The sequence below is a fragment of the Poromitra crassiceps genome (assembly GCF_964638095.1).
Source record: "Poromitra crassiceps genome assembly, chromosome: 2".
Lineage (NCBI taxonomy): Eukaryota > Metazoa > Chordata > Actinopteri > Beryciformes > Melamphaidae > Poromitra > Poromitra crassiceps.
In genome coordinates, this window is record NC_139624.1 from 54,182,629 (window position 1) to 54,207,288 (window position 24,660).

The window sequence follows — 24,660 nt, forward strand, 5'->3', positions numbered from 1 at the left end:
TTTTCGCTGGCATCCAGTTTACATACAAAGTCAATGCAAATGAGCGATTGAGCGTATATTCGCCCGGGGGAAAAATCGCTGGGCGTCTGACGGCCCCTGCACACCAACATGGGCGGTGAGCGATGTACTTGCTATCGCCCAGTCAGCCCTGCCCCGCTGCTACAGCGTGGTTGGCTGCCTTGCTGTATTTCCATCTTCAATTGGTCGATTTCGAAATGCCCCTCCTTCCCTCGCTGCCGTCTGTCACTCACCACCTTGCAAAACATGCTGGGATACCTGCCGTCAGTGTTATGTGTGAGAGTTATGTGAGAGAGTCCAAAAACCACCTAGAGGTGGCGATCATGATAAAAGACTCCTCCAACGGGAAACATTTTGGATATTTTATTTAAACACCATGTCCCCTCATGGACTGAATGAAGAATTTGATATAAAACCATTTCTGTAATATGGTAGGCTGAGGTTTGTGCATTCATTTGTGAATTTGTGAAGTAAGCAAAAAAGTGTGAATTGTCCCTTTAAGCTCAGCTCACTGGCTGTTGGTTTTCTTTCCCCTTTCCTCATTTTATTTCATTTTCTGCAACAAGGGTGTGGTTTATTGATGGAAATATTAATGTATTATTAACTTTCATATTGTGATATGTTGAATGTAGCCTATGCCCCTTTCTTGGGGTTTTAAACCAATTTTATATAAAAAAATTGTTGTACAGGCCGGATCAGCTGATGGGCAGGTGTTTACCATTAACTAATCACCTGAACAGCTATATTAACTGCCTTTTTCCTGTCTGTGCCTTGTTGATTGATTGCCTGAAGAAGACCCGTGTGGGGTCGAAACGTTGCGCTATTTCAATTATTAAATTATGGGAGCTTAACCGGTGTGCGGACATTCATTCTCTCCTACTGAATACCTGCCGTCAGGACATCGCAAACGACAAGACGAGAGGATGGGCCAAAACCGAAATAGACCAATTGAAGACGGAAATACAGCAAGGCAGCAAACCACGCTGCAGCAGCGGGGCAGGGCTTGACAGGGCGAGTCCAAGTACATGCGAGGTGATCGCGTTTGGTGAGAAGGGGGTCTGAGCGACAGAGACAGAGCGATATGGTGAAAATTCACTCGTCGCCCGAGATGAAATATCCCAACTCGAGCGAAATTTCGCTGCCAACAGACGCTTGCTGCTTAACGCTGATTGGCTGAGTATTTATTCATTCTTGCATCGGGGGAAAACACAGTTGTGTTGTTTGTGTTTTCATCCTGTCTAACGTTAGAGCTGTGTGCTGCTTGTTTCTTGACAGTAAAGACCTCTCTCGTTTCTGAAGCTCGCTGCACCCCGCCCACATCTATCAGCGGGCCGACACAGGTGCTGCCAATTGTGCACAAATAGTCTCTCTCTTTCTCCGAGCTCTGAGTATGAACACCTCGGCCCGAGGGCGCTCCCGGTTTGCGGAGCGATTTAAACACAGCGACAGAGCGATTCCAAAGGGTTGAATCGAGCAACAGGGAGAAAAATAAATATCTCGGTGTGAACACAGTTTTATCATGTGATATATAGATATAGACTAGCACATGCTTCCTCCGATACATGTGCAGTCACCAGCCGCTTCTTTTCACCTGACAGTAGAGGAGTTTCACCGGCAGGACGTTGCGAGTGGGAGGATCACGCTATTCCCCCCAGTCCCCCCCCCAAACCTCACACCCCAACCGACCAGAGGAGGCGGTAGTGCATCGACCAGGCCACATACCCCTAATCCGGCTTCCCACCCGCATACACGGCCAATTGTGCCTGTATGGACGGCCACCAAACCAAGCCGGAGGTGACACGGAGGCTCAAACCTACGAACCTCGTCTGTGCTGGTGGGCCGCTGCACCCCCCAGGACACCCGTCTTTAGATTCATCTGTACGAGTGTGCACTTGCGCGTAGTGCCTCTCGTGCTTCCTTATCGTTTGAAATTTTGATTTATATTATCTCCCCCCCCCCCCCCCCCAACACACACACAGACACTCACACACACTCACACATACCTGTGTCCGTTGAGCGCAGCATGGTGCAGAGGTGTGTATCACACATACCTGTGTCCGTTGAGCGCAGCATGGTGCAGAGGTGTGTATCACACATACCTGTGTCCGTTGAGCGCAGCATGGTGCAGAGGTGTGTATCACACATACCTGTGTCCGTTGAGCGCAGCATGGTGCAGAGGTGTGTATCACACATACCTGTGTCCGTTGAGCGCAGCATGGTGCAGAGGTGTGTATCACACATACCTGTGTCCGTTGAGCGCAGCATGGTGCAGAGGTGTGTATCACACATACCTGTGTCCGTTGAGCGCAGCATGGTGCAGAGGTGTGTATCCTGAGCTGTCTGTGCAGTTGACGTTCAGGCCCTTCCACATGCTGTGAAGAAGAAGAGAGATCCATCAGCCATGTTTCCTAAACCACAGGCTCAACATGGGTTGGACGTGTATGGCTGGAGGCTCTTCACATAGTTCACACCAATTTGGTTTTGATGCGCTTGGGGGTCCTGGGGCGAGAAGCGCAATTTATCATTTGGATGGAGGGCTAGGAGAGCTGAAGTCCTATTTCGATCATAAACGCATTTAAAGGAAGTGAGTGAGGTCAACTCTGGTATTTTCAAAGGGCTGAGCAGGCAAATAAAACCCAATCTCACAAGGACGGCCAGCAAGGCACCAACTGTGGGCATACAACACACACACACACACACACACACACACACAGAGTAAACCCTCACTCCGACACACATACTCTCACACACATATGCAGAGACCCGGGTTTTCCCAGGGCTATAATTATATGACCTCTCTTTTTCACATGAACTCCTCGGAGCGCGCCAGAGAAAAACACTAATTAGCTGAGTCTCTGTCTGAACAGCTCCAGGCCCAAAGGTAGAATCAAAACGAGCAGGGAACTTGCAGAAATTGTACCTTTTTCATCTCTTAAAGACGGCCATACAGTTGGTTGTGATGAGCCAAGCAGAGGTTGAAGAGTTTCACACAGTACATCTTACTGTATTGTCACATGAGGTGTAAAGACAACCTGACAGTGCAAGACAGTAGATTCAAGATTGATTTGAGACATGTTAGTGTTTACCGCCAATGTGCTACTAAAACAGCATTGAGTTCACTGAATTTTCTCTAGAAATGTATTAGGTATCCCAGATCATGAGAATACAATTGAGTTCTGCTATCAAGGTTTATCAGACACTCCAACTTAAAAGAAGAATTATTCCTTTTCATGGTTTCTTTTGATTTATCTATTATTTATTGTGTGTGTGTGTGTGTGTGTGTGTGTGTGTGTGTGTGTGTGTGTGTGTGTGTGTGTGTGTGTGTGTGTGTGTGTGTGCGTGCGTGCATGCGTGGCCGTCTTATGGTGAATTCTTCCTCTTCGGCAGTGTGAACAAGCTGCTGGCGAACAGTCAAGTGTTGCAGAGGCAGCAGAACATCAGTTGGGTTTGACAGACATCAACACAATGATCAAGGACAAGGTCAGAGCTATTATGTGGTGGGCATATGCACGCACGCACACACATAAAGCTAAACCTGGATTTAGAGTGGTATTATGGGGAGGCCGCGCACGCGCGCGCGCGCGCACACACACACACACACACAAAGAGAACACAATGTTCACTACTCAATAGGACGTACTCGATGTGGTGAAGTCTAGACAGGCCTGAGGGGGACTGACATGGGTTTGGACAAAATGTGGAAGCAGGAGGGAGGAGCCATCCTCTATTTAGTCAAACTCACTTTGACTGATACAACATGATGCATCCTAAAATAGTAAGTAAATCTTTATTTATATAGCACTTTTCAAAACCGTACATACAAAGTGCTGTACAAGAGAGAATAATAAGAAAAGAGACGTAAAGCATAATACAATACAATATGAGTTCAAGTACAAACTCTACACAAGGTAAACACAGACGACTTCCATAAAAGCACATACTACAGTATGTGCTTTTATGGGATCAGGGGTGGGCAACTGGCGGCCCGCATGCGGCCCCCGACCTCACCCTGGGTCAATTTCCAATTTCAAAAATTGTATTATTATTATTATTATTATTATTATTATTATTATTACTTTTTTTTTTTTTTTTACAAGGCAGACGTTTTTGGTTAGGTTAGGTTAGACCACCAAAATCTGTTTTTATTTTACTGTACAACCCAGAACATGGCGCTAATGGCATTAGCATTGTCCATCCACATACTGTTTAACGTTAGCATTTGAGCTAACGCTATTGTAACAAACTATATCCAGGATGCACATTGCACATGCAACATTACTAATTTGATTAATATCACATATTTTAGGTGATGTACCCCATCAAACTGCTGTAGCAGGCTGTTTTAAAGCTAGAGCAAAGTTTCTGGTGTCATCTGAATGGAAGAATTACTCAATTTGAATATGAAAAATATAAATGTTGGTATAATACAGTTACAGTAGGCTACTGGTGGAAGTGCATGGTCACAATCTGGCCCTCTGGTAGCGAGGAATTTTTTGAGTGGCCCTCTCTATCATCAAAGTTGCCCATCCCTGCTGTAGATAAACAGATCAGGCATAAACAAGCATTATACCACAAATAGCATATTATATGTGCAAACACGCAAAATTCTAAAGTGCAAACCATCTAAAGACTGCTGTACGTGGTAACACAGTATAATCACACCAGAGGCACACTATTCAGAAAAAGGCAGCAGAGAAAAGATGAGTTTGAAGACGTCTTTTAAAACTTTCAACTGAGGTCGATTTTCTTTTACTGAGGTGGGGAGCTTGTTCAGGTTGGAGGATCGAGGTCTCGCTGGGAGCCAGGCCATGCAGAGCCTTGTAGCTTGATATAGCTGGGAGCCAGGCCATGCAGAGCCTTGTAGCTTGATATAGCTGGGAGCCAGGCCATGCAGAGCCTTGTAGCTTGATATAGCTGGGAACCAGGCCATGCAGAGCCTTGTAGCTTGATATACAGTAGCTGGGAGCCAGGCCATGCAGAGCCTTGTAGCTTGATATAGCTGGGAGCCAGGCCATGCAGAGCCTTGTAGCTTGATATAGCTGGGAGCCAGGCCATGCAGAGCCTTGTAGCTTGATATAGCTGGGAGCCAGGCCATGCAGAGCCTTGTAGCTTGATATAGCTGGGAGCCAGGCCATGCAGAGCCTTGTAGCTTGATATAGCTGGGAGCCAGGCCATGCAGAGCCTTGTAGCTTGATATAGCTGGGAGCCAGGCCATGCAGAGCCTTGTAGCTTGATATACAGTAGCTGGGAGCCAGGCCATGCAAAGCCTTGTAGCTTGATATAGCTGGGAGCCAGGCCATGCAAAGCCTTGTAGCTTGATATAACTGGGAGCCAGGCCATGCAGAGCCTTGTAGCTTGATATAGCTGGGAGCCAGGCCATGCAAAGCCTTGTAGCTTGATATAGCTGGGAGCCAGGCCATGCAGAGCCTTGTAGCTTGATATACAGTAGCTGGGAGCCAGGCCATGCAAAGCCTTGTAGCTTGATATAGCTGGGAGCCAGGCCATGCAGAGCCTTGTAGCTTGATATAGCTGGGAGCCAGGCCATGCAGAGCCTTGTAGCTTGATATAGCTGGGAGCCAGGCCATGCAAAGCCTTGTAGCTTGATATAGCTGTGAGCCAGGCCATGCAGAGCCTTGTAGCTTGATATACAGTAGCTGGGAGCCAGGCCATGCAAAGCCTTGTAGCTTGATATAGCTGGGAGCCAGGCCATGCAGAGCCTTGAAGCTTGATATACAGTAGCTGGGAGCCAGGCCATGCAAAGCCTTGTAGCTTGATATAGCTGGGAGCCAGGCCATGCAAGTCAAGTCAAGTCAAGTCAAATTTTATTTATATAGCACCTTTCATACACAAAGGCAATTCAAGGTGCTTTACAAAAAAAGAATCGAAAAAACAAGCAGCAAAGCAATGCACATATAAAAAACACATAAAAAACACAGCCGACAGTTTTAGTTAAAATATATACTCAAATTAACAAACATGAAACATTATTTCTGTTTTAAATAAGTTACAAGGCATTCTTCAGTATTATTATTACATGCACAGTCCATTTGTTGGAAATGTACAGGAATCTTTTTTTTAAATTACAGGCCGAGAGAGGCAGTAGTTTAGTAGCAGTTAAAAGCAAGAGTAAACATAAAGGTCTTTAGCTTGGATTTAAAAATAGGCAGAGTAGGGGCAGATCTAATGTGTTCAGGGAGTTTGTTCCAGTTATGAGAGGCATAGTGGGAGAACGCGGCTTCACCATGTTTTGATTTGGTCCTCGGGACCATTAGTAGACCAGTGCCTGAAGATCTCAGGGATCTGGATGGTTCATAGTGTAGAAGCATTTCAGAGATGTAGTGTGGGCCTGACCCGTTGAGAGATTTGTAAACTATTAGCAGAATTTTAAAGTCTATTCTAAGATTTACTGGCAGCCAATGCAGGGATTTGAGAACTGGTGTAATGTGTTCAGCTTTCTTGGTTCTTGTTATGCATGCATGCAAAGCCTTGTAGCTTGATATAGCTGGGAGCCAGGCCATGCAAAGCCTTGTAGCTTGATATAGCTGGGAGCCAGGCCATGCAAAGCCTTGTAGCTTGATATAGCTGGGAGCCAGGCCATGCAGAGCCTTGTAGCTTGATATACAGTAGCTGGGAGCCAGGCCATGCAAAGCCTTGTAGCTTGATATAGCTGGGAGCCAGGCCATGCAAAGCCTTGTAGCTTGATATAGCTGGGAGCCAGGCCATGCAAAGCCTTGTAGCTTGATATAGCTGGGAGCCAGGTCATGCAAAGCCTTGTAGCTTGATATACAGTAGCTGGGAGCCAGGCCATGCAGAGCCTTGTAGCTTGATATAGCTGGGAGCCAGGCCATGCAGAGCCTTGTAGCTTGTAAGTCATTAATTTGAAATTTAACAGGTAACCAATGCAGAGAGGCCAAGACAGGAGTTATGTGAGCGCGACGAGGAGTCTCGGTGAGAAGAACCCTCGCAGCTGCATTTTGCCCCGTCTGTAAACAGTTCAAGGAAGTTTGGGAGAGGCATGTAAATAAGGAATTACAGTAGTCAAAACTACTAGAAATAAAAGCATGAAAAGTTTTTCCATGTCTTGGGATGATAGAATTGTTTTGATGTTCCTTAAAGGATGGCTTTACCGATAATCAACCCACTTTATATCATTATAATCTCAGTAATATAAGCACATGGGCAGTGGTTACCTTCTCTCTCTGTTTTCCTCACGGAGATCTCCCATTTCCTCCTCTGGCAAAATGCTCAGTTGTGACGCATCTTACGTCACAACACGTCACAACGGAGCTGTGGAAGTTCTGCTCGAGACCCGGAATCTGCTCTGAGGGCGGCTGTTATTGTTTATTTTTATTTTTTTAAGTATGCGCACATCCACCACGGAGAATCGCTTCGAGAGCCTTAACAAGCCTTAATGACTTGCAGCTGGCAGGGGTGGAGTTTCTGCAGGTAGAGAATTCTCCATGAGGAAAACAGAGAGAAGGTAAACACTGCCCATGTGCTTATATTAACAAGATTATATATGATACAAAGTGGGTTGATTATCAGTAAAGCCATCCTTTAAATCAGCTGGGGCCGGTTGCACCAAGTGGTCTTAACTATGCCTGGTCATAACTCCTACGTCGGTCTTAGTTGAGACCAGTCTTTAGAGTGGATTTACGCCTGTTGCACCAATAGGGCTTACATCTGGTCTTAACTACGCTGGTCGTAGCAATGAGCGTCCATGTGAATTGCCGGGGAATGCCCCCTGATTGGGCCAAAAATGTGCCTCACGCCGTCACCCACTACTGTATGTGCGTCACTACACCCCCCCTCCTCCTGTAGAAGCCCCGGGGGAAAATGGCGGCGGCGATTAGTGTCAGGCAGTCTGAATGAAATTGAATGTAACGTTCCCAATTCTATGTATTAAATTCTAAAAAACAACCCTCAACATTTGGGAAGGCTAAGCCACACAACTAGTTCGTTATAATCTAACTTCATGCTTCAAAGGCGACTTTACGACGATGAGGACGGTCTCCGCTGATAGACACGGAGATCTCTGTTACAGGCAGGCACCCCGACCCTACGCCTCCTCCTGACCAGGCTTAAGAGTTACGCCTGGGCGTAGTGAAAAGAAGGCTTAAGCCCTCTTGGTGCAACCGGCATAGCTGTTAGGTCGTAAAGTTACGACCAACTTAGCTTAAAGGAGAATTTCGGTTTTTTTGAACCTGGACCCATCTCCTGGCAATAATTATGATTTGGCCACTCACCCAGCGATCTCCGCGGCGTTTCTGGCCGTCCTAGCGTTGTTTTGAGATCAATAGCGTCCAAGTCAGTTGTAAAATGGAGCTGATTTGGGGCCAAGTGTGAGCCTGTCTTTCCTGCACCTAAATAGCTATTTTTATTCCCGTTTTCGCCAAATATCGTCATAATCTGATCCCTCAAGAACCACCAGAGTGATATTTCGCCAAAGGCTGTTTCCTGGAGTCGCACAGGAATCAAATTACCTCAAACGTGATCTCGGTCACCAAGCCTCGTGAAGTCCCGCGATACTTTCCTGCCGACTGGCCAAGTACAGGTAGGACGCTTTGCGGTGGTGGTTTTAGCGTAACCTATGTGGGGTTTGGCGTAACCTATGTGGGATTCGAAATAACGAAGGCCCCTGGAGTCCAAACAATACCCTGGAAACTGCATCCTCTACACACACACTAGAGCTGGGCTCGGACTGAATTTTCCTTACCGAACCCGACCGAGCCCGTCACATTATTAGCCGAGCCCGGCCCGGCCCGACAGGTGTCAATTGATAATCTGTCCGAGCCCGGCCCGAACCCCCTCCCTGATTTTTTTTTCCCCCTCGGAGCGCAGCGAGCGCATAATTCAATGAGTCTGTCCAGCCTATAAACAGCCCTATATAATCCCAAACCAAAATCAGTCCTCGTAATTCAAAGCAGTCAATGATTAATATGTAATGTACAAAGCAAAGCACCAAACAGCCTAATTCGTGCGTGCCGTGCACTGCCCACACAGTCCCACATCGCTGAAAGAAGTACTGCACGGTGTCTGCGACACCAGCGCTGATGAGCCTACACGCAGCTGACTCCGGGCAGAGCAGCAGAGTGATGTCTGGGCGTGTTTCATTCGATGCCTTCAGGTGCTTTCATTAACGTAGTAAATTAGCTCAGGAGCTGATGATAGATTTTATTTGAAGGCAAAAACAAGTGACTGATTACGTGACCGAGCCCGGCCCGAGCCCGAACGCGACTTCAATAATTCTGTCCGAACCCGGCCCGTAAGTCGGGCCGGGTTCGGGTTCCGAGTCCGACGGGCCGGGTAGCCCTGCTCTAACACACACACACACACACACACACACACACACACACACACACACACACACACACACACACACACACACACAAAGTATTGTGAACACTAAGGCAAGAAAATACACACATTGACGAACACACACAGAGCAGAGGGCAGGAGAGAGAGACAGCACAGGCTTGTTCTGCTGGCTCAGTCGATCTATACACACACTGTGTGTGTGTGTGTGTGTGTGTGTGTGTGTGTGTGTGTGTGTGAGAGTATTGATCGTGCTGCTCTGCTGCCGACCCCTTCCAGCACTGACCTATAGAAACAGTGGGATAGGTTGTTAGAGAGAACCATAGGGGGGGACAGAGTGACAGAGACAAGATGGGAGCTGGTGACAGCATTCACCATGACGAAAGAAGAAGATCAAACAGCAAGAAGAAATCAACGTGTGATAGACATATGGATGTAGCTAGCGTGACCCATTGCTTTTTGGCTCACGTTTCGAAGCCTCGAGGTTGACATTGTTACCGTCGCCATCTTGGTTATTTGGAGCTAGAAGTGACGTGAATTTGGAAGAGAAGAGCCGCAGTACGGTTTGCGCTTGGTCCGTGATCTGCAAGCTGCATCGACCTGTCAATCACACCCCAAAACGGAGTATTTTCTATCGTCTATTTGACTATAAATGGGACCATAAGTTACAAAATGAACATCATGCTGTATTGAAGAAGAGTTGAAACAAACGATTGAGGCCATCAACTCATTAGGACAGTGTTTATGGAGGCCATAAATCAAGTGAGAAGTACGTCCATTTTCCCATTCACTTCCATGTAACTGGAAATCTTTTTGCAGCCAGTGGAGTTGCCCCCTGCAGGCCATTTGAAAGAATGCAGATTTAAGTTACTTCCATTGGCTTCACAAGCGGAGCTACAGTAGGAGCTAGCCCACTGGTGACAGAGTTAGAGAGAGAAAGAGAGAGAGAAAGAGAGCTACATTTAATTTAACACCATCAGCACCATAGCTACAAATTTTAATAATAATAATAATAATAATAAATTTATCTTATATAGCTATAATATGGTGATTTTGAGGAGGGCGGTTTCAGTGCTGTGCTGTGTGCGGAAGCCAGACTGGATTGGGAGGTGGGATTTGATCTGGGATGCGGTGACTCGTTCAAGGATTTTTGATAGAAAGGGGAGGTTGGAGATAGAGCAGAAGTTGTTGGGGATGCTGGGGTCGAGGCCAGTTTTTTTATATTTTTATACCTCAATAATGGCAATTAAGACTTAATTTTCCCTAAATTGATTTATCAACTTTTAATACTTTTCAAGACCCCCCTGTCCAAGATTTTCTTGATTAATGGATTAGTTGTTAGTCTATAAAATGTCAGAAAATGGTGAAAAATGTCAATCAGTGTTTCCCCAAAGCCCAAGATGATGTCCTCAAATGTCTTGTTTTGTCCATAACCCAAATATATTCAGTTTACTGTCATAGGAAGAGTATAAAGAAAACAGAAAATAGTCATGTTTAACACTTTCAGTGCCACGGCCCTTGGGCAAAAGGTTGCTTGCTGTGCCACATAGGCCGCAATGCATTTTAAAACAGTCATATAATTTCTTTAATAATTACTATGTAAACACTGAACACGCACAAATAACGATGAGACTCTCTTCTATCACCTGCAAAAAAAAGTTTATTGATCCCATTTTCCGTTCTTTAGTTATGAGCCGGAGAAGATAGCTTGATTGAACGAAAAACAGAGCTTTTTTTCTACGAGCTGAGATAATGAGCCTTTTGTGAAATTAAACATTTCAAGCACATCACTGACTCTGAAGCTAATTTTCTGATGTAGTCACACCTCAAAAATAATTTCCTTCAATAAAACAGTGAAGGCAAGGGAATTTTGTTTGGAAGAATAATATTTTTAGCTGAAACCAGCAGCGCTGGCGCCTGCATGCGCTGCTGGTTGCAGCTTCTTGCTGATCTTTTGCTGCTGGTGGGCATCGGATATTCTGGCTTGCGTTTGCCAACCCTGTCCTGCTGTCTGGGTCTGTGTTGTGTACTTGGCTCTGCGTGCCCACCTCCCCCCCTCCTCCTCCCCCCCCCCCCCGTTGTGGGAGGAGTGTCTCTCTGCTCTGCTGTTTTCTCTGCCTGCAGCTCAGCACTGAAAAAGTCCGCTAGATCCTGCTTTTTTACAGCCGCGTGTACCAGCTCCCATGCTTCGAGTTGAGAATAATAACAAATCCACGGCTGATCATGTGTTGCAGCGGACATGGAGGCTGTTGCAGCGGACACCGAGGTGATCAATTGTGATAGCAGATTGGCTGCTGCAGGGGCACAGCTAAACGTTGCTTCAATGAAGCCGCTGCATACGGACGGATGCGATGCGATTTCCTTCCCCCCAATGACTTCTTCTGTGTGTTTCACTCCACGTTCTCTCATCTGGAGAGCGCTGTCGCCACCTAAGGGTTCTGTAAAATAGGTTAGACACATTCAATACCTCTGAATATTGTAAGAGGCGATGTAAGAGGCATAGATCGACACCCCCCCGTCAAAAAAAAAAATTCGAGTTATTGACGCCATTTGGCGTCGCTGGCACTCTACGGTAAATTTCTAATGACGCCATATGGCGTCGCTGGCACTGAATGTGTTAAGAAGCTGGAATCAGATTTTTCAGTTTTCAAACTGATAATCGATTATCAAAATATTTATATATATATATATATATATATATATATATATATATATATATATATATATATATAAATATATATTTAATAGTTGACAACTAATTGACTAATGGTTGCAGCTCTACCAGGCAGGAAGTAGCCTGTTAGTTTTCTAACTAGCAGCGGCTAAATTAGTGACTCCTAGTTCCAACAAGACTAAAGCTACAGCAGTTTGCTGGTAACAGGTGGAGGTTTCAAAATCACTACAGTCACTCACTCCAGTCATGCATACAACCCCCCCCCCCCCCACACACACACACATTATGACATAATTTCTTTATTAACAAAAACCTGTTTGTCCGCCTCAAATGAGCACAAAACAGCTTCTGTGATGCTGTAGTCATGTGGATCAAAATCTGCCATTTCCATCCAGCCTTTATAGTTTAATACATCATAATTTGCATAAAAATACTTGAATGGGAACCCAGCTAATGTTCCGTACACACTCCCTCTGAAGCTATTTTCTGTATCTGATGGTGGTTTATTGAATCAACCAGAGCTTAGACACTCACTCACACACACACACACACACACACACACACACACACACACACACACACACACACATACGATTACCTTCAAACAACCAATCTGTACACCAATACATTAACGCTTCCCTCACAAAGATCTCTTCATGTGTCACGCCCAAACACAATCTATCTCTCACACACACCCATACACACACACACCCATATACACACACACCCATATATACACACACACACTCATACACACGCTGCATTAATGCACAAACACAGCAGTCATACGCCCTCTCGCCCAACCTTCATAAATAGCCTCCATAAACAAAACACTACTTTGTAAGGGAATGTGTAAAGCCTGTCGGGAGTGTGTGTGTGTGCGTGGGCGCACGTGTGTGTGTGTGTGTGTGCGTGTGTGCGCACGCGTGCATGTGTGTGTGTGTGTGTGCGCGCGCGTGTGTGTGTGTGTGTGTGTGCGTGCGTGTGCGTGTGCGTGTGCGTGCGTGTGTGCGCGCGTGCGTGTGTGTGTGCGCGTGCGTGTGTGTGTGTGCGTGTGTGTGCGCGCGTGTGTGTGAGCCTCGCCGTGACAGGCAGAACACAAGGTGACATGTTTTGTGCTGTGTGACACCTTGGTTACAGTGTGTGTGTGTGTGTGTGTGTGTGTGTGTGTGTGTGTGACACCTTGGTTACAGTGTGTGTGTGTGTGTGTGTGTGTGACACCTTGGTTACAGTGTGTGTGTGTGTGTGTGTGTGTGTGTGTGTGTGACACCTTGGTTACAGTGTGTGTGTGTGTGTGTGTGTGTGTGTGTGTGTGTGTGTGTGTGTGTGTGTGTGTGTGTGTGACACCTTGGTTACAGTGTGTGTGTGTGTGTGTGTGTGTGTGTGTGTGTGTGTGTGTGACACCTTGGTTACAGTGTGTGTGTGTGTGTGTGTGTGTGTGTGTGTGTGTGTGTGTGTGTGTGTGTGTGTGTGACACCTTGGTTACAGTGTGTGGGTACAAACGCCCAGTAGGCGTTTGACGAAGGGTGACATTCAGGAGGAGGGTGAGTTCAACGTCACTCCAGACAAGCCAGCAAACAACGTGTTCACAAAAGCTCTGGAGAATGTTTTCAATGGATATCGGAAGGATATTTAGGTCCCAATTTTCACAAAATGATGCGGTTATGGACGACTAGTTTCACTTTGGTCCTATATTAACAAACGTTTTCGCCGTCGCATCATTCAACGTTAAATGCCACAAGAAGTTTTATCAACGTCCATGAATCTAAATAAAAAAAGAGTAGATGTTGCCTGGCTCCTGACATAACATTGCTATAATATTCCTATAGGGACTTCCAGTCATGGAAGTTGGAAACCCTCATTACTGTTTTGCTTGCACCTGTGTTACCCTGCCTTTTCAACACTAAATGGCCACTGTGAAAAGGGCCTATCATAGTGACCTTATCGCACATTAGGGTATGACTATGAGGTATCTCTCCTTCATGATATTCCTACAGAAACGTAGAGTTTTGCTGAGATATTTGATTTTGATACTACTGTAGTATTCTTCTAAAGTGGATCATAGTGTAGGATTACTCTGTCTTTTCCATGCGGGGTGCAACAGCCAAACAATCCATGGCCTGCATAGTCTCGGCTCCCAGACGTTTGGTGAACGGCGCCAACAGCGCCACCTACACCAAACGTCTAGGAACATCATTGTCAAAATCTGTCTCTTCCAGGCCGGTGAGAACGGCCGGCAGCAGACACGCCTACATTTATTATTTGGATTTTATTTGGTAGCGGCAATGCAATGTTTCATAGTTCCAATACAGATTATGACACTGATGTGCTGCAAAGAGAGTTTATACCTGTTGTTTATTTTACAATTGTTTTCCTTTCCGGAAGTGGTGCGCCCACCATTGTCCTCCGTAGTGAAACACGAACCAGAGAATTGTAACACAGAGAGCTTTACAGCGAAAATGGATGTCCCGAGAAATGTAACGTTATTTGAGTCAGTTTTATCTGATGTGTGCTCAATCCACAAGATTGGTGCAATTAACTCATTGAGTGCCAGCCACTTTTGGAGAACGGACGCTCCCAGTGCCAGAGTTTCAGAGCGTTTTCAGTGATTTCTCGAGGCCCACAGAATATTGTGTGATATTACTATGTAAACACCGAACACGCACAAAGAACGAGCTGACTCTATTGTATCATCAGCAAAAAAAAGTTTATTGATACCATTTTCCGTTCTTTAGTTATGAGCCGGAGAAGAGGTTGTTTTGAGCAAATACAGGCGTTTCAAATTAGAAGCTGAGTTATTCCGCCTTTTGTGAAATTAAGCATTTCAAGCACATTCACTGACTCTGAAGATAATATTTTCTGATGTAGTGACGTGGTACAGTCTGTCTCTGTCTCTTCCAGGCCGGTGAGAACGGCCGGCAGCAGACACGCCTACATTTATTATTTGGATTTTATTTGGTAGCGGCAATGCAATGTTTCATAGTTCCAATACAGAGTATGACACTGATGTGCTGCAAAGAGAGTGTATACCTGTTGTTTATTTTACAATTGTTTTCCTTTCCGGAAGTGGTGCGCCCACCATTGTCCTCCGTAGTGAAACACGAACCAGAGAATTGTAACACAGAGAGCTTTACAGCGAAAATGGATGTCCCGAGAAATGTAACGTTATTTGAGTCAGTTTTATCTGATGTGTGCTCAATCCAGAAGATTGGTGCAATTAACTCATTGAGTGCCAGCCACTTTTGGAGAACGGACGCTCCCAGTGCCAGAGTTTCAGAGCGTTTTCAGTGATTTCTCGAGGCCCACAGAATATTGTGTGATATTACTATGTAAACACCGAACACGCACAAAGAACGAGCTGACTCTATTGTATCATCAGCAAAAAAAAGTTTATTGATACCATTTTCCGTTCTTTAGTTATGAGCCGGAGAAGAGGTTGTTTTGAGCAAATACAGGCGTTTCAAATTAGAAGCTGAGTTATTCCGCCTTTTGTGAAATTAAGCATTTCAAGCACATTCACTGACTCTGAAGATAATATTTTCTGATGTAGTGACGTGGTGTAGTTGTGTGGTGCCTGCGTGCCCCACCCCCCTCTCCCCCCCTCAGCTGCAAACTCCTCCCCACACTAACACACAGCCTAACACGCACCCAGTCTATTTTCGGAGCCTCCGTTTTTGTGCGCCGGCTCCCAGCGCGACACGGAAGAGCCAAACCGGACTGCTGAGAATGCTTTGGCCCTTCGGCGTCGGGTGCTGCTTTTCTGGCGGCTAATCGTGTGGAGAAACTATGCAGACAGACAGACAGAGACAGAGAGGCTCAGTTGTGGGCGCGGATTGACTGCTGTTCGCAGCCAACGTCAGCTCCAGACAGAGCAATCTATATGGCTCTGGCTGCAGCATGAGCGGTTTCTTTTTCATCACGGGGCTTTTTCCTGCTGTTTTCCGGACCTTTCTCTAATCTGGAGAGCACTGTCGCCACCTAATGAGTCCGTAAAATAGGTTAGAACACGGCTCTCTTGAATACTCGATTCTGATTGGTCAATCAACAAGATTCACCGGTCATTATTTCTCGACAACCGACCGCTGCTCTGCCACACCTGGATTAATCAGTTGATAAGAGCCTTTTGTCAGCAAGACACTACTAATTAGGCCAACCAGTTGCAGCTGTGGTGTCTTGTGTGCCAATTATGAGTGAAACCGCTTTGTCGTTGAAAACGCTATTAAAAAATCTATTTGAATAATTATTTTTGTCAGATTATTGAATGATTTAGTTGTAGGCCGTGTTCTAAGCGGGATAATGACCTTCAGGTGAATGATTAAGCCCTCCGCTGCGCGTCGGGCTCAATATCACCTGTCGCTCATTATTTCGCCAGTAATCACCGGCTCACTATCCATTATCCCTTACTTATACACCTTCAATAGCTACAATATTTGTACAGGAGATGCCTGAGGCTTTGATCCACGTCCCACCGTAAAAAAACGCATTTGACGTCGATCGACGTCCTTGGCACTCAATGAGTTAAGGATTTACAGCGGCTTTGTTTAAAGCTTTTAACACAGGACAAGAAAGACGTGCTGGCTTGTTTACCAGCTGGTTACGGTAAAAGCTTTGTGTATCAAGCTTGACCTACTGTCTGTGACTTGTTGTTGGCACAGGGACACCGCTACTGCATGTCGCCACCGCCCCCAGAATGTAGGCCCGCCCTCAAGACTCAGGATTGGTTCACTGCGATGCAATGTCTTTTCTAACTCTGAAATTGTATCCACCCACTTTTAACAACTAGAGGTGGGGGGAGGTTCTCAGTCTCTACTGAGTGAAGCGGATAGAGACTGAGAACTGAGTCTATGGCCTGCATTGTATTTTGTCTACTGCATGTGGCCTGTTGCAGCTACAAATTGCCAAAAGGTACACAAACAGCCAGACTGCACCGTTTAGGAGAATAAACACTCCACATTGGATAACAACCAACTTGATTTCGGTGAATCATTTCCCCGGCAAGACCCATCTTCTTATCACAGCCGTTCTCTACCACCCTGCTGCGTCCCACCATTCAATTCCCAAACTCAGTCCGCTGCCATATCGTTCCTCCATTGTTTCCTGTGCTTTCAGTGGGAGCAGACAGCCGGCCAGCAGGGTTTAAATCAAATTAGCAGCTAACATTAGATTAGATCATGGAGGAGAGGTGCTGCTGCAGGAAGGCTGCCTCTTGGCAGATTAGTGAAATATGCAGACGACATCCTACCCAATTAACCTCAGGAGCTACAGCAACGCAAAGCACAGCTCGTTAAACTGCTATCTTACTGTGTGTGTGTGTGTGTGTGTGTGTGTGTGTGTGTGTGCGTGCGTGTGCGGTGTGTGTGTAACTCTTACTTCAGTAGCTACTTTCTCTGTCTGTATCAAGCTTTCTCTCACTTGAATACCTCTGGACGGGGATTATCGATATGTTTTCTCTCCGTTGAGTCCGTTCGGTCTGTTTGTTTGTCTGTTGGCAGGATAAGAAGTTCTCAACAGATTTGCATGAAACTTTGTGGAGAGTTGGGTCGTGGGGTCAGGAAGAACTGAACTCAACACTGATTAGACAACGGGGGCACATAACGGATAGAAAACAAAACAAACTTTTAATTTGGTCTGACATGTGGACATGGCGTATCTTCAACAATAGCTGGCATTGGCAGAGGTATGCACTCTGAGTGCCATCTTTGTAGTTCTTCGTGTCTCTCACTGAAGCTTTCCTCTGTATCTCTGCTCTTCCTCCTCCTCCTCTACCTGATTTCCATTCTCCCTCACCCCCCCCCAGCTCCCACCATTCTAGCTAGAAAGGTGAGGAGGTCAAAGGTTGTGGAAGGTCACCCAACAGGCAGACAGCAACACTGCCCTCTGTTTGAACTCCAGTTCAGCTACAGTCTTTAAATCACTTGACAACACTGAAGACAACACTGACACTGTGGAATATCTGAAATGTTTAGTGGAAGAGGCAGGGATGTCGCTGGTGGGCAAACCGACCTCTTTATGAGGTAAAGTTACAGTAAAGATGAACAAGTATCAAGTTATTCGAGGACAGGGTCTCTCTCTCACAGACTAAAGGACAGGGTCTCTCTCTCACAGACTAAAGGACAGGGTCTCTCTCTCTCACAGTCTAAAGGACAGGGTCTCTCTCTCACAGACTAAAGGACAGGGTCTCTCTCTCACAGACTAAAGGACAGGGTCTCTCTCTCTCACAGACTAAAGGACAGGGTCTCTCTCTCTCACAGACTAAAGGACAGGGTCTCTCTCTCACAGACTAAAGGACAGGGTCTCTCTCTCTCACAGACTAAAGGACAGGACAGGACCTGGCTTTAAAACAAACCTAGGTAAGTGCTCTTTTAAATTTATCAGGGCCAAAAATTGGAACATGTTGCCCCTCCACTTAAAGTGTACAAGCAGCCAAGGTGTTTTCAAGAAGAAAGTAAAATTGTGGCTTCTTGATCAAGTCCATGTCTAGGCTATGATGTACAGCTTCTTTTGTGTATTTTGATATGTATGTTTTTCATCTCTCATTGCATAAACCATACAGTATTGAATGCTTCTGTTAATTATTTCATGTTTATATTGTTGTTGTTGTTTTTTATATCCACCTGTTTTAGACCAAGGACCACAATGGAAATAAGTCTTGACTTATTGTGCTTTATCCTTGATGTTATTCTTTGAGATCCGTGTCTGTACTTTGTTCAGTATATTGTATTTCAATTTGTAATAGGAGTGGGCTATAAATGGGTCATTTTTTGTTTTGCTTAGGTCTCAGTTTTTTTGTATTCCATTTGCCCTATCTCAACATGAAATGACAAAATTTTTGGCTTCAGGTCCAAGAAAAAAGTGTGCAGGGCACAAATCCAAGATGACCACCGTTTTCCCTGAAAAATCACATTTCTAGCCATAACTTTGTCATTTTTGGGTCTTTTTACTTGGTTGTGGTGTCTAACCCTATGTTTTGGGGGTCAAGCAATCTATTTATGCATCTAGAAGTAGTCAGAAACCATCATATATTGAGTTAATACATACTTTTGACCAAATTTACCCTTCTTTACCTCAATTTTGAACCATGCCCGTAGACCTAATATTTATTGGTAAATTATAGAAAAAACAGATTAAATTTGACATACCATAATAATATTAATAGCAACCCTACACTGCTAATTATTACCAACATTTCACAACATTTAACTTATTTCACTACAAAATACTGTATGGTGAATTTTATTGTGAAATAGGCCATCCGCTGTCATAAGTCAACATTACTGTAATCACATGAGGGAGATGGGAAGACAACAGCACAACCCTAGCACAACAGTTTGACTTGATTCTAGAGGAAGCTGGGGTACAGAAGTCATTTAGCCTCTACAAAGAGAGATGCTTTACTAGACTTGGATACCAGGCAGGTGCAGTCTATGATTGCATTCCCTACATCAAATGGCTACTTGAGACACTGCTAAATAATCTTCTTGATCGAGCATGCAACAATTACCTTGAGAATGACTTCATAATAACAGGATTCAAAGCACTTGCTAATTTTACGTACAGGGTGACAATGCCCTTCCTCAACTGCGTTGAGATAGCAAGCCAGGATTTGCTGGTTGACATGCTTCCCAAGCTCTGCAGTGACCTTGCTGACAGCTGAGAGCCTAAAAATGTAAAAATGGAAGACAATGCTCCACAAAGTGATCTCGATCACCTTCTTCTTGGAGAGATGTGTGTCCAGGCCGCGAAAGGAGTAGAATTGCAGCGCAAACATGAGTATTAGGATGTTGATCCTGATGCTGCATGAGCAACTCCTCTCTATACACTGACTGCAGACCAACGGAAAAACCTGCCCACAAACAACCTGAATGCAGAGAGGTACTTGGCCAAGTGTGGATATCTTGCTGCCCAGTCAGCCCAACACTCAAATAGGATGTTCAAGGCAAAGGGGATCAAAGATGACCTTTATGCTAACAGATAGACATGGCAGTGAAGTTGAGCAGTCAACCACAGCTGTCCTTAAACACCTAGATGCAATGGAGGTGACATGGAGTAACAAACAGAAAGAGAAGAAGAAACAGGTTGAGAGAGAACCTGCAAAAGAAAGTGAGGGCCAATGATTTTGTTGAAAACTTCTTGTGAAGTGCAAAGAACATGGAGGGCCTATTTAATAGATGTAATAGGCCCTATTACATCTGTCACTACTCAATGAAGTGAAGGCACTTGTCCTTAAGAAGTCACCTGAGCTGAAGGCTTACTTGAGGCAAGAGATCCAATACCAGAGAGTTATCAGAGAAAGAGATGATTGAAAACCTAATTGTGCTCCTCGGGGATGATTACCAAGCTGAGGTGGTATTTCCTTGTGAGGAGGAGGAGCCAGAAAGGCAGAGGGGATCTCTCAGGAAGAACCTATGCTCCAGCCCAACCAATTACTTGCTGTCATTTGGGATGAGGGTATATTGGGTTTTACCTGGATGATAATGGGGATGGAACCTTCCGTGTGGATCACCTGATGCGCGTTGATACCGGAGATTAAATTTGGCAGCGACCACCTGGCACTGATGACATCCAGGACACTATCGGGCAGCAGATTGTGCCTGTGGCAGTTTCAAGAGCCTGGGACTTTATAGGAGAAAACTGTTATGTTTTAAGCAATGCCCCTGAAATTGAACATATGTTTAGTGAACTATGCTAATTAAGGTGAAAAAATAGGTAAATTTGGTCAAAAAAGGTATTAACTCAATATCTGATGGTTTGTAACTATTTCTAGATACATAAATAGATTGCTTGACCCCAAAAACATAGGATTAGACACTAAAACCAAGTAAAAAGACCCAAAAATGACAAAGTTATGGCTAAAAATGTGATTTTTCAGGGAAAACGGTGGTCATCTAGGATTTGTGCCCTGCACACTTTTTTCTTGAACCCCAGGCCAAAAATTTTGTCATTTCATGTTGAGATAGGTCAAATGGAATAAAAAAAACTGAGACCTAATAAAAATGACCAAAAAAGTGTTTTTGACCTCTGTATAGCCCACTCCTATTTGTAACCGTCAAATCAAATCAAATCAAATCAAATCAAATCAAATCAAATCAAATCAAATCAAATCAGGGTCTCTCTCTCACAGACTAAAGGACAGGGTCTCTCACTCACAGACTCAAGGACAGGGTCTCTCTCTCACAGACTAAAGGACAGGGTCTCTCTCTCTCACAGACTAAAGGACAGGGTCTCTCACTCACAGACTCAAGGACAGGGTCTCTCTCTCACAGACTAAAGGACAGGGTCTCTCTCTCACAGACTAAAGGGCAGGGTCTCTCTCTCTCACAGACTAAAGGACAGGGTCTCTCTCACAGACTAAAGGACAGGGTCTCTCTCTCTCACAGACTAAAGGACAGGGTCTCTCTCACAGACTAAAGGACAGGGTCTCTCTCTCTCACAGACTAAAGGACAGGGTCTCTCTCTCACAGACTAAAGGACAGGGTCTCTCTCTCACAGACTAAAGCTAAAGGACAGGGTCTCTCTCTCTCACAGACTAAAGGACAGGGTCTCTCTCTCTCACAGACTAAAGGACAGGGTCTCTCTCTCACAGACTAAAGGACAGGGTCTCTCTCTCTCACAGACTAAAGGACAGGGTCTCTCTCTCTCACAGACTAAAGGACAGGGTCGCTCTCTCACAGACTAAAGGACAGGGTCTCTCTCTCTCACAGACTAAAGGACAGGGTCTCTCTCTCTCACAGACTAAAGGACAGGGTCTCTCTCTCTCACAGACTAAAGGACAGGGTATCTCTACCTCACAGAGTAAAGGACAGGGTCTCTCTCTCACAGACTAAAGGACAGGGTCTCTCTCTCACAGACTAAAGGACAGGGTCTCCCTCTCACAGACTAAAGGACAGGGTCTCTCTCTCACAGACTAAAGGACAGGGTCTCTCTCTCACAGACTAAAGGACAGGGTCTCTCTCTCACAGACTAAAGGACAGGGTTTCTCTCTCTCACAGACTAAAGGACAGGGTCTCTCTCTCACAGACTGACTAAAGGACAGGGTCTCTCTCTCTCACAGACTAAAGGACAGGGTTTCTCTCTCTCACAGACTAAAGGACAGGGTCTCTCTCTCACAGGGATGCGCCGATCCGATACTGGTATCGGGTATCGGCCCCGATATAGCACAAAATTCTAGATCGGGTATCGGTGGCAAATGGCCCGATCCATAGACCGATCCATAGGGGCCATTCTATTCACTCCAATTCTATGTGTGTGCAGCGTGTGACGTCATACGCTAGCAACGTGCTCAGCACGCCTGGGGTAGACTGTTTCCAAACAAGCTGATGTAGGCTAGGCAGGAGCAGCTAACAGCATGGAGCAAGCCAAAGGATCACCTATTTGGAGGTATTTCACGCTAGCTACGCCAACCAGTTTGACACAGGGCTGCCCTGTTGATAAGGTGACATCACACACACGGACCCTCTCTCTCCCTCTCTCATTGATAAGAGCAACTCCGACTCCCAGCTAGTTAACGATCGTTAACGAGCACATGTTGCATGCTGTCCAGAGACAACCTGTCGTTGAAACGCTGTGCAGAGACAATAATATGGACTGTCTATAACCCTGAAGTTTGCGTGAGCACATAGCCTACATGTAAGCTGTGATACTTATGTTGTGAATAATTCTACCTCATTCTGTTTGTTTGTTTAGAATAGCCTAAGCCTACTTGCGACGGTCTTGCTCAATTGACTGATGGTTTAAGTACCCTACTTTTCAGATTAAGTTACCTTACCTTATTATCAGTGCTGTTCAGGCTAATGTAGGATTATGTAGGCTAATGTTGATTATTGTGCGCTAATAATAGTAGCCTAATTCTGTATTGCTTTATTGGTGTATGGACACAGTTGAAATGTTTATTACTCTCCCTTATTAAGACAATCTGTTAATATTAGGGATGTTCATTTTGAAAATTTTCCAAAATCGATAATCGGTGAGAATTAACGATCAATTATCGATTATCGATTTTATTAATACTTAGAAAATTTTCAATATTTTCATTTTTTTTTTTTTTTTTTTTTTTTTTTTTTTTTTAACAAAATGAATGCCTATGGCAGAAAATACGAAAGACAACGTGTTCTCCTCAATGAACTCTTTATTTCAATGTGTCTCCTCTCCAACACTGCTGTCCCCGGCGCATGCCGGTGTGAATTTCTCATGTTTAAAACAGTTTTGTTGGCAGAAAGGCCCGTGCCCAGCCAGAAAACTAGAGACTATATGAAGCTCCACCTCACGTTAGTCGGCTGTGCAATGGAGTGGGGCGAGGAGGAACGAATTCCACCCAAACCTAGTCCAAAAAAAAAAAATTGATCCAAATGCCACAGGATCGATTCCAATCCTTAACGATCGATTATCGATTTTCGATAATTGATGAACATCCCTAGTTAATATGTGCTAAACAAGAGAGATAACGTTAGTTACTTATATCAATACACAGTGTACTTAGCTATTGTATAACAGAAATAACTGTCATATTTGTTGGATTTACATTAAACTCAAGACCATTTATTTGCTTATGTTTATTTCAAATCCTGTAATATCTGTATGTTCAACTCAGTTCAAGGAAATAATCAAAGCTCAAACAACAAAGGATTCTCTGACAGGAATCATTTCCATATTGTACCACCAACCCATGCCAGTTGACTAAGTGCATAGTATCTTAAATATAAGGTGACTAAGAATGGCAACCATATTACAGTTTCGGCAACCAAAAGCTGATGCCTAGCGACTGCGGAGTCGCAGGGCTGCATGGGGGAGATGAGAGAGAGAGAGTCTGTGTGTGATTTATTAATATTGATTTAGGGTTTTAGGAATATAAGAAACATGTTTATTTTGGGGTGCATATTCTGCTGTTTGCTGTCCCTATTGTTTAAAATGTGGTTGCCACTGAGGCAACCACAGGCCTTTTTTTTTTTAGGGTTGCCAAGGGCAACTGGACAGCCGTTAATGTCAAGCACTGGTATCGGATCGGTACTCGGTATCGGCCGATACTGGCCCCCCACATATTGGTATCAATATTGGAGGCGAAAAACGCGGATCGGAGCATCCCTATAAAGGACAGGGTCTCTCTCTCACAGACTAAAGGACAGGGTTTCTCTCTCTCACAGACTAAAGGACAGGGTCTCTCTCTCACAGACTAAAGGACAGGGTCTCTCTCTCACAGACTAAAGGACAGGGTCTCTCTCTCACAGACTAAAGGACAGGGTCTCTCTCTCACAGACTAAAGGACAGGGTCTCTCTCTCACAGACTAAAATAATGCATGTCATTCTTCTTTACAAGATGGTGTGACAAGAAGCAAACAGCCTCCAAACCCACTCACAGAAAATGTATTTGGCCATCATCCATGGCAGATAAACGCTTGACAAAAAGTAACATTTTAGAGGATGCAACGATCTTCTTTTGAAATACTGATGAATTAAACTAAAGAAATGGTAATTTTGAAGATATAAAGATTTATGTCCCGAAGTGCTCTGTCCCATTTGGAAGGCATCTCGAAAATAATCAAGTAAAGTGTCACTTCATCAAACAAGGGCTTAAATTATTCCCCGTTTATAAGTAACGTTGTTCTGCCATCAATCACTTTGTAAGAGTCGCTGTAATGTTTTTCAAGTGGTGAACAAAC

General features: G+C 44.8%; 1 protein-coding gene across 2 annotated transcripts in view; it reads right to left on the reverse strand.

Moving 5' to 3' along the window:
• The window catches only part of anks1b (ankyrin repeat and sterile alpha motif domain containing 1B), a gene marked incomplete at its 5' end in the record, with an annotated part of 585,526 nt that overhangs the window by 425,057 nt on the left and 135,809 nt on the right, over positions 1-24,660 (reverse strand). For both annotated transcript variants that reach the window (XM_083655335.1, XM_083655334.1), the window contains one exon: positions 2,310-2,390. In XM_083655335.1, coding sequence (XP_083511461.1) covers positions 2,310-2,390 — 81 coding nt within the window. The remainder of the gene's footprint in view (positions 1-2,309; positions 2,391-24,660) is intronic.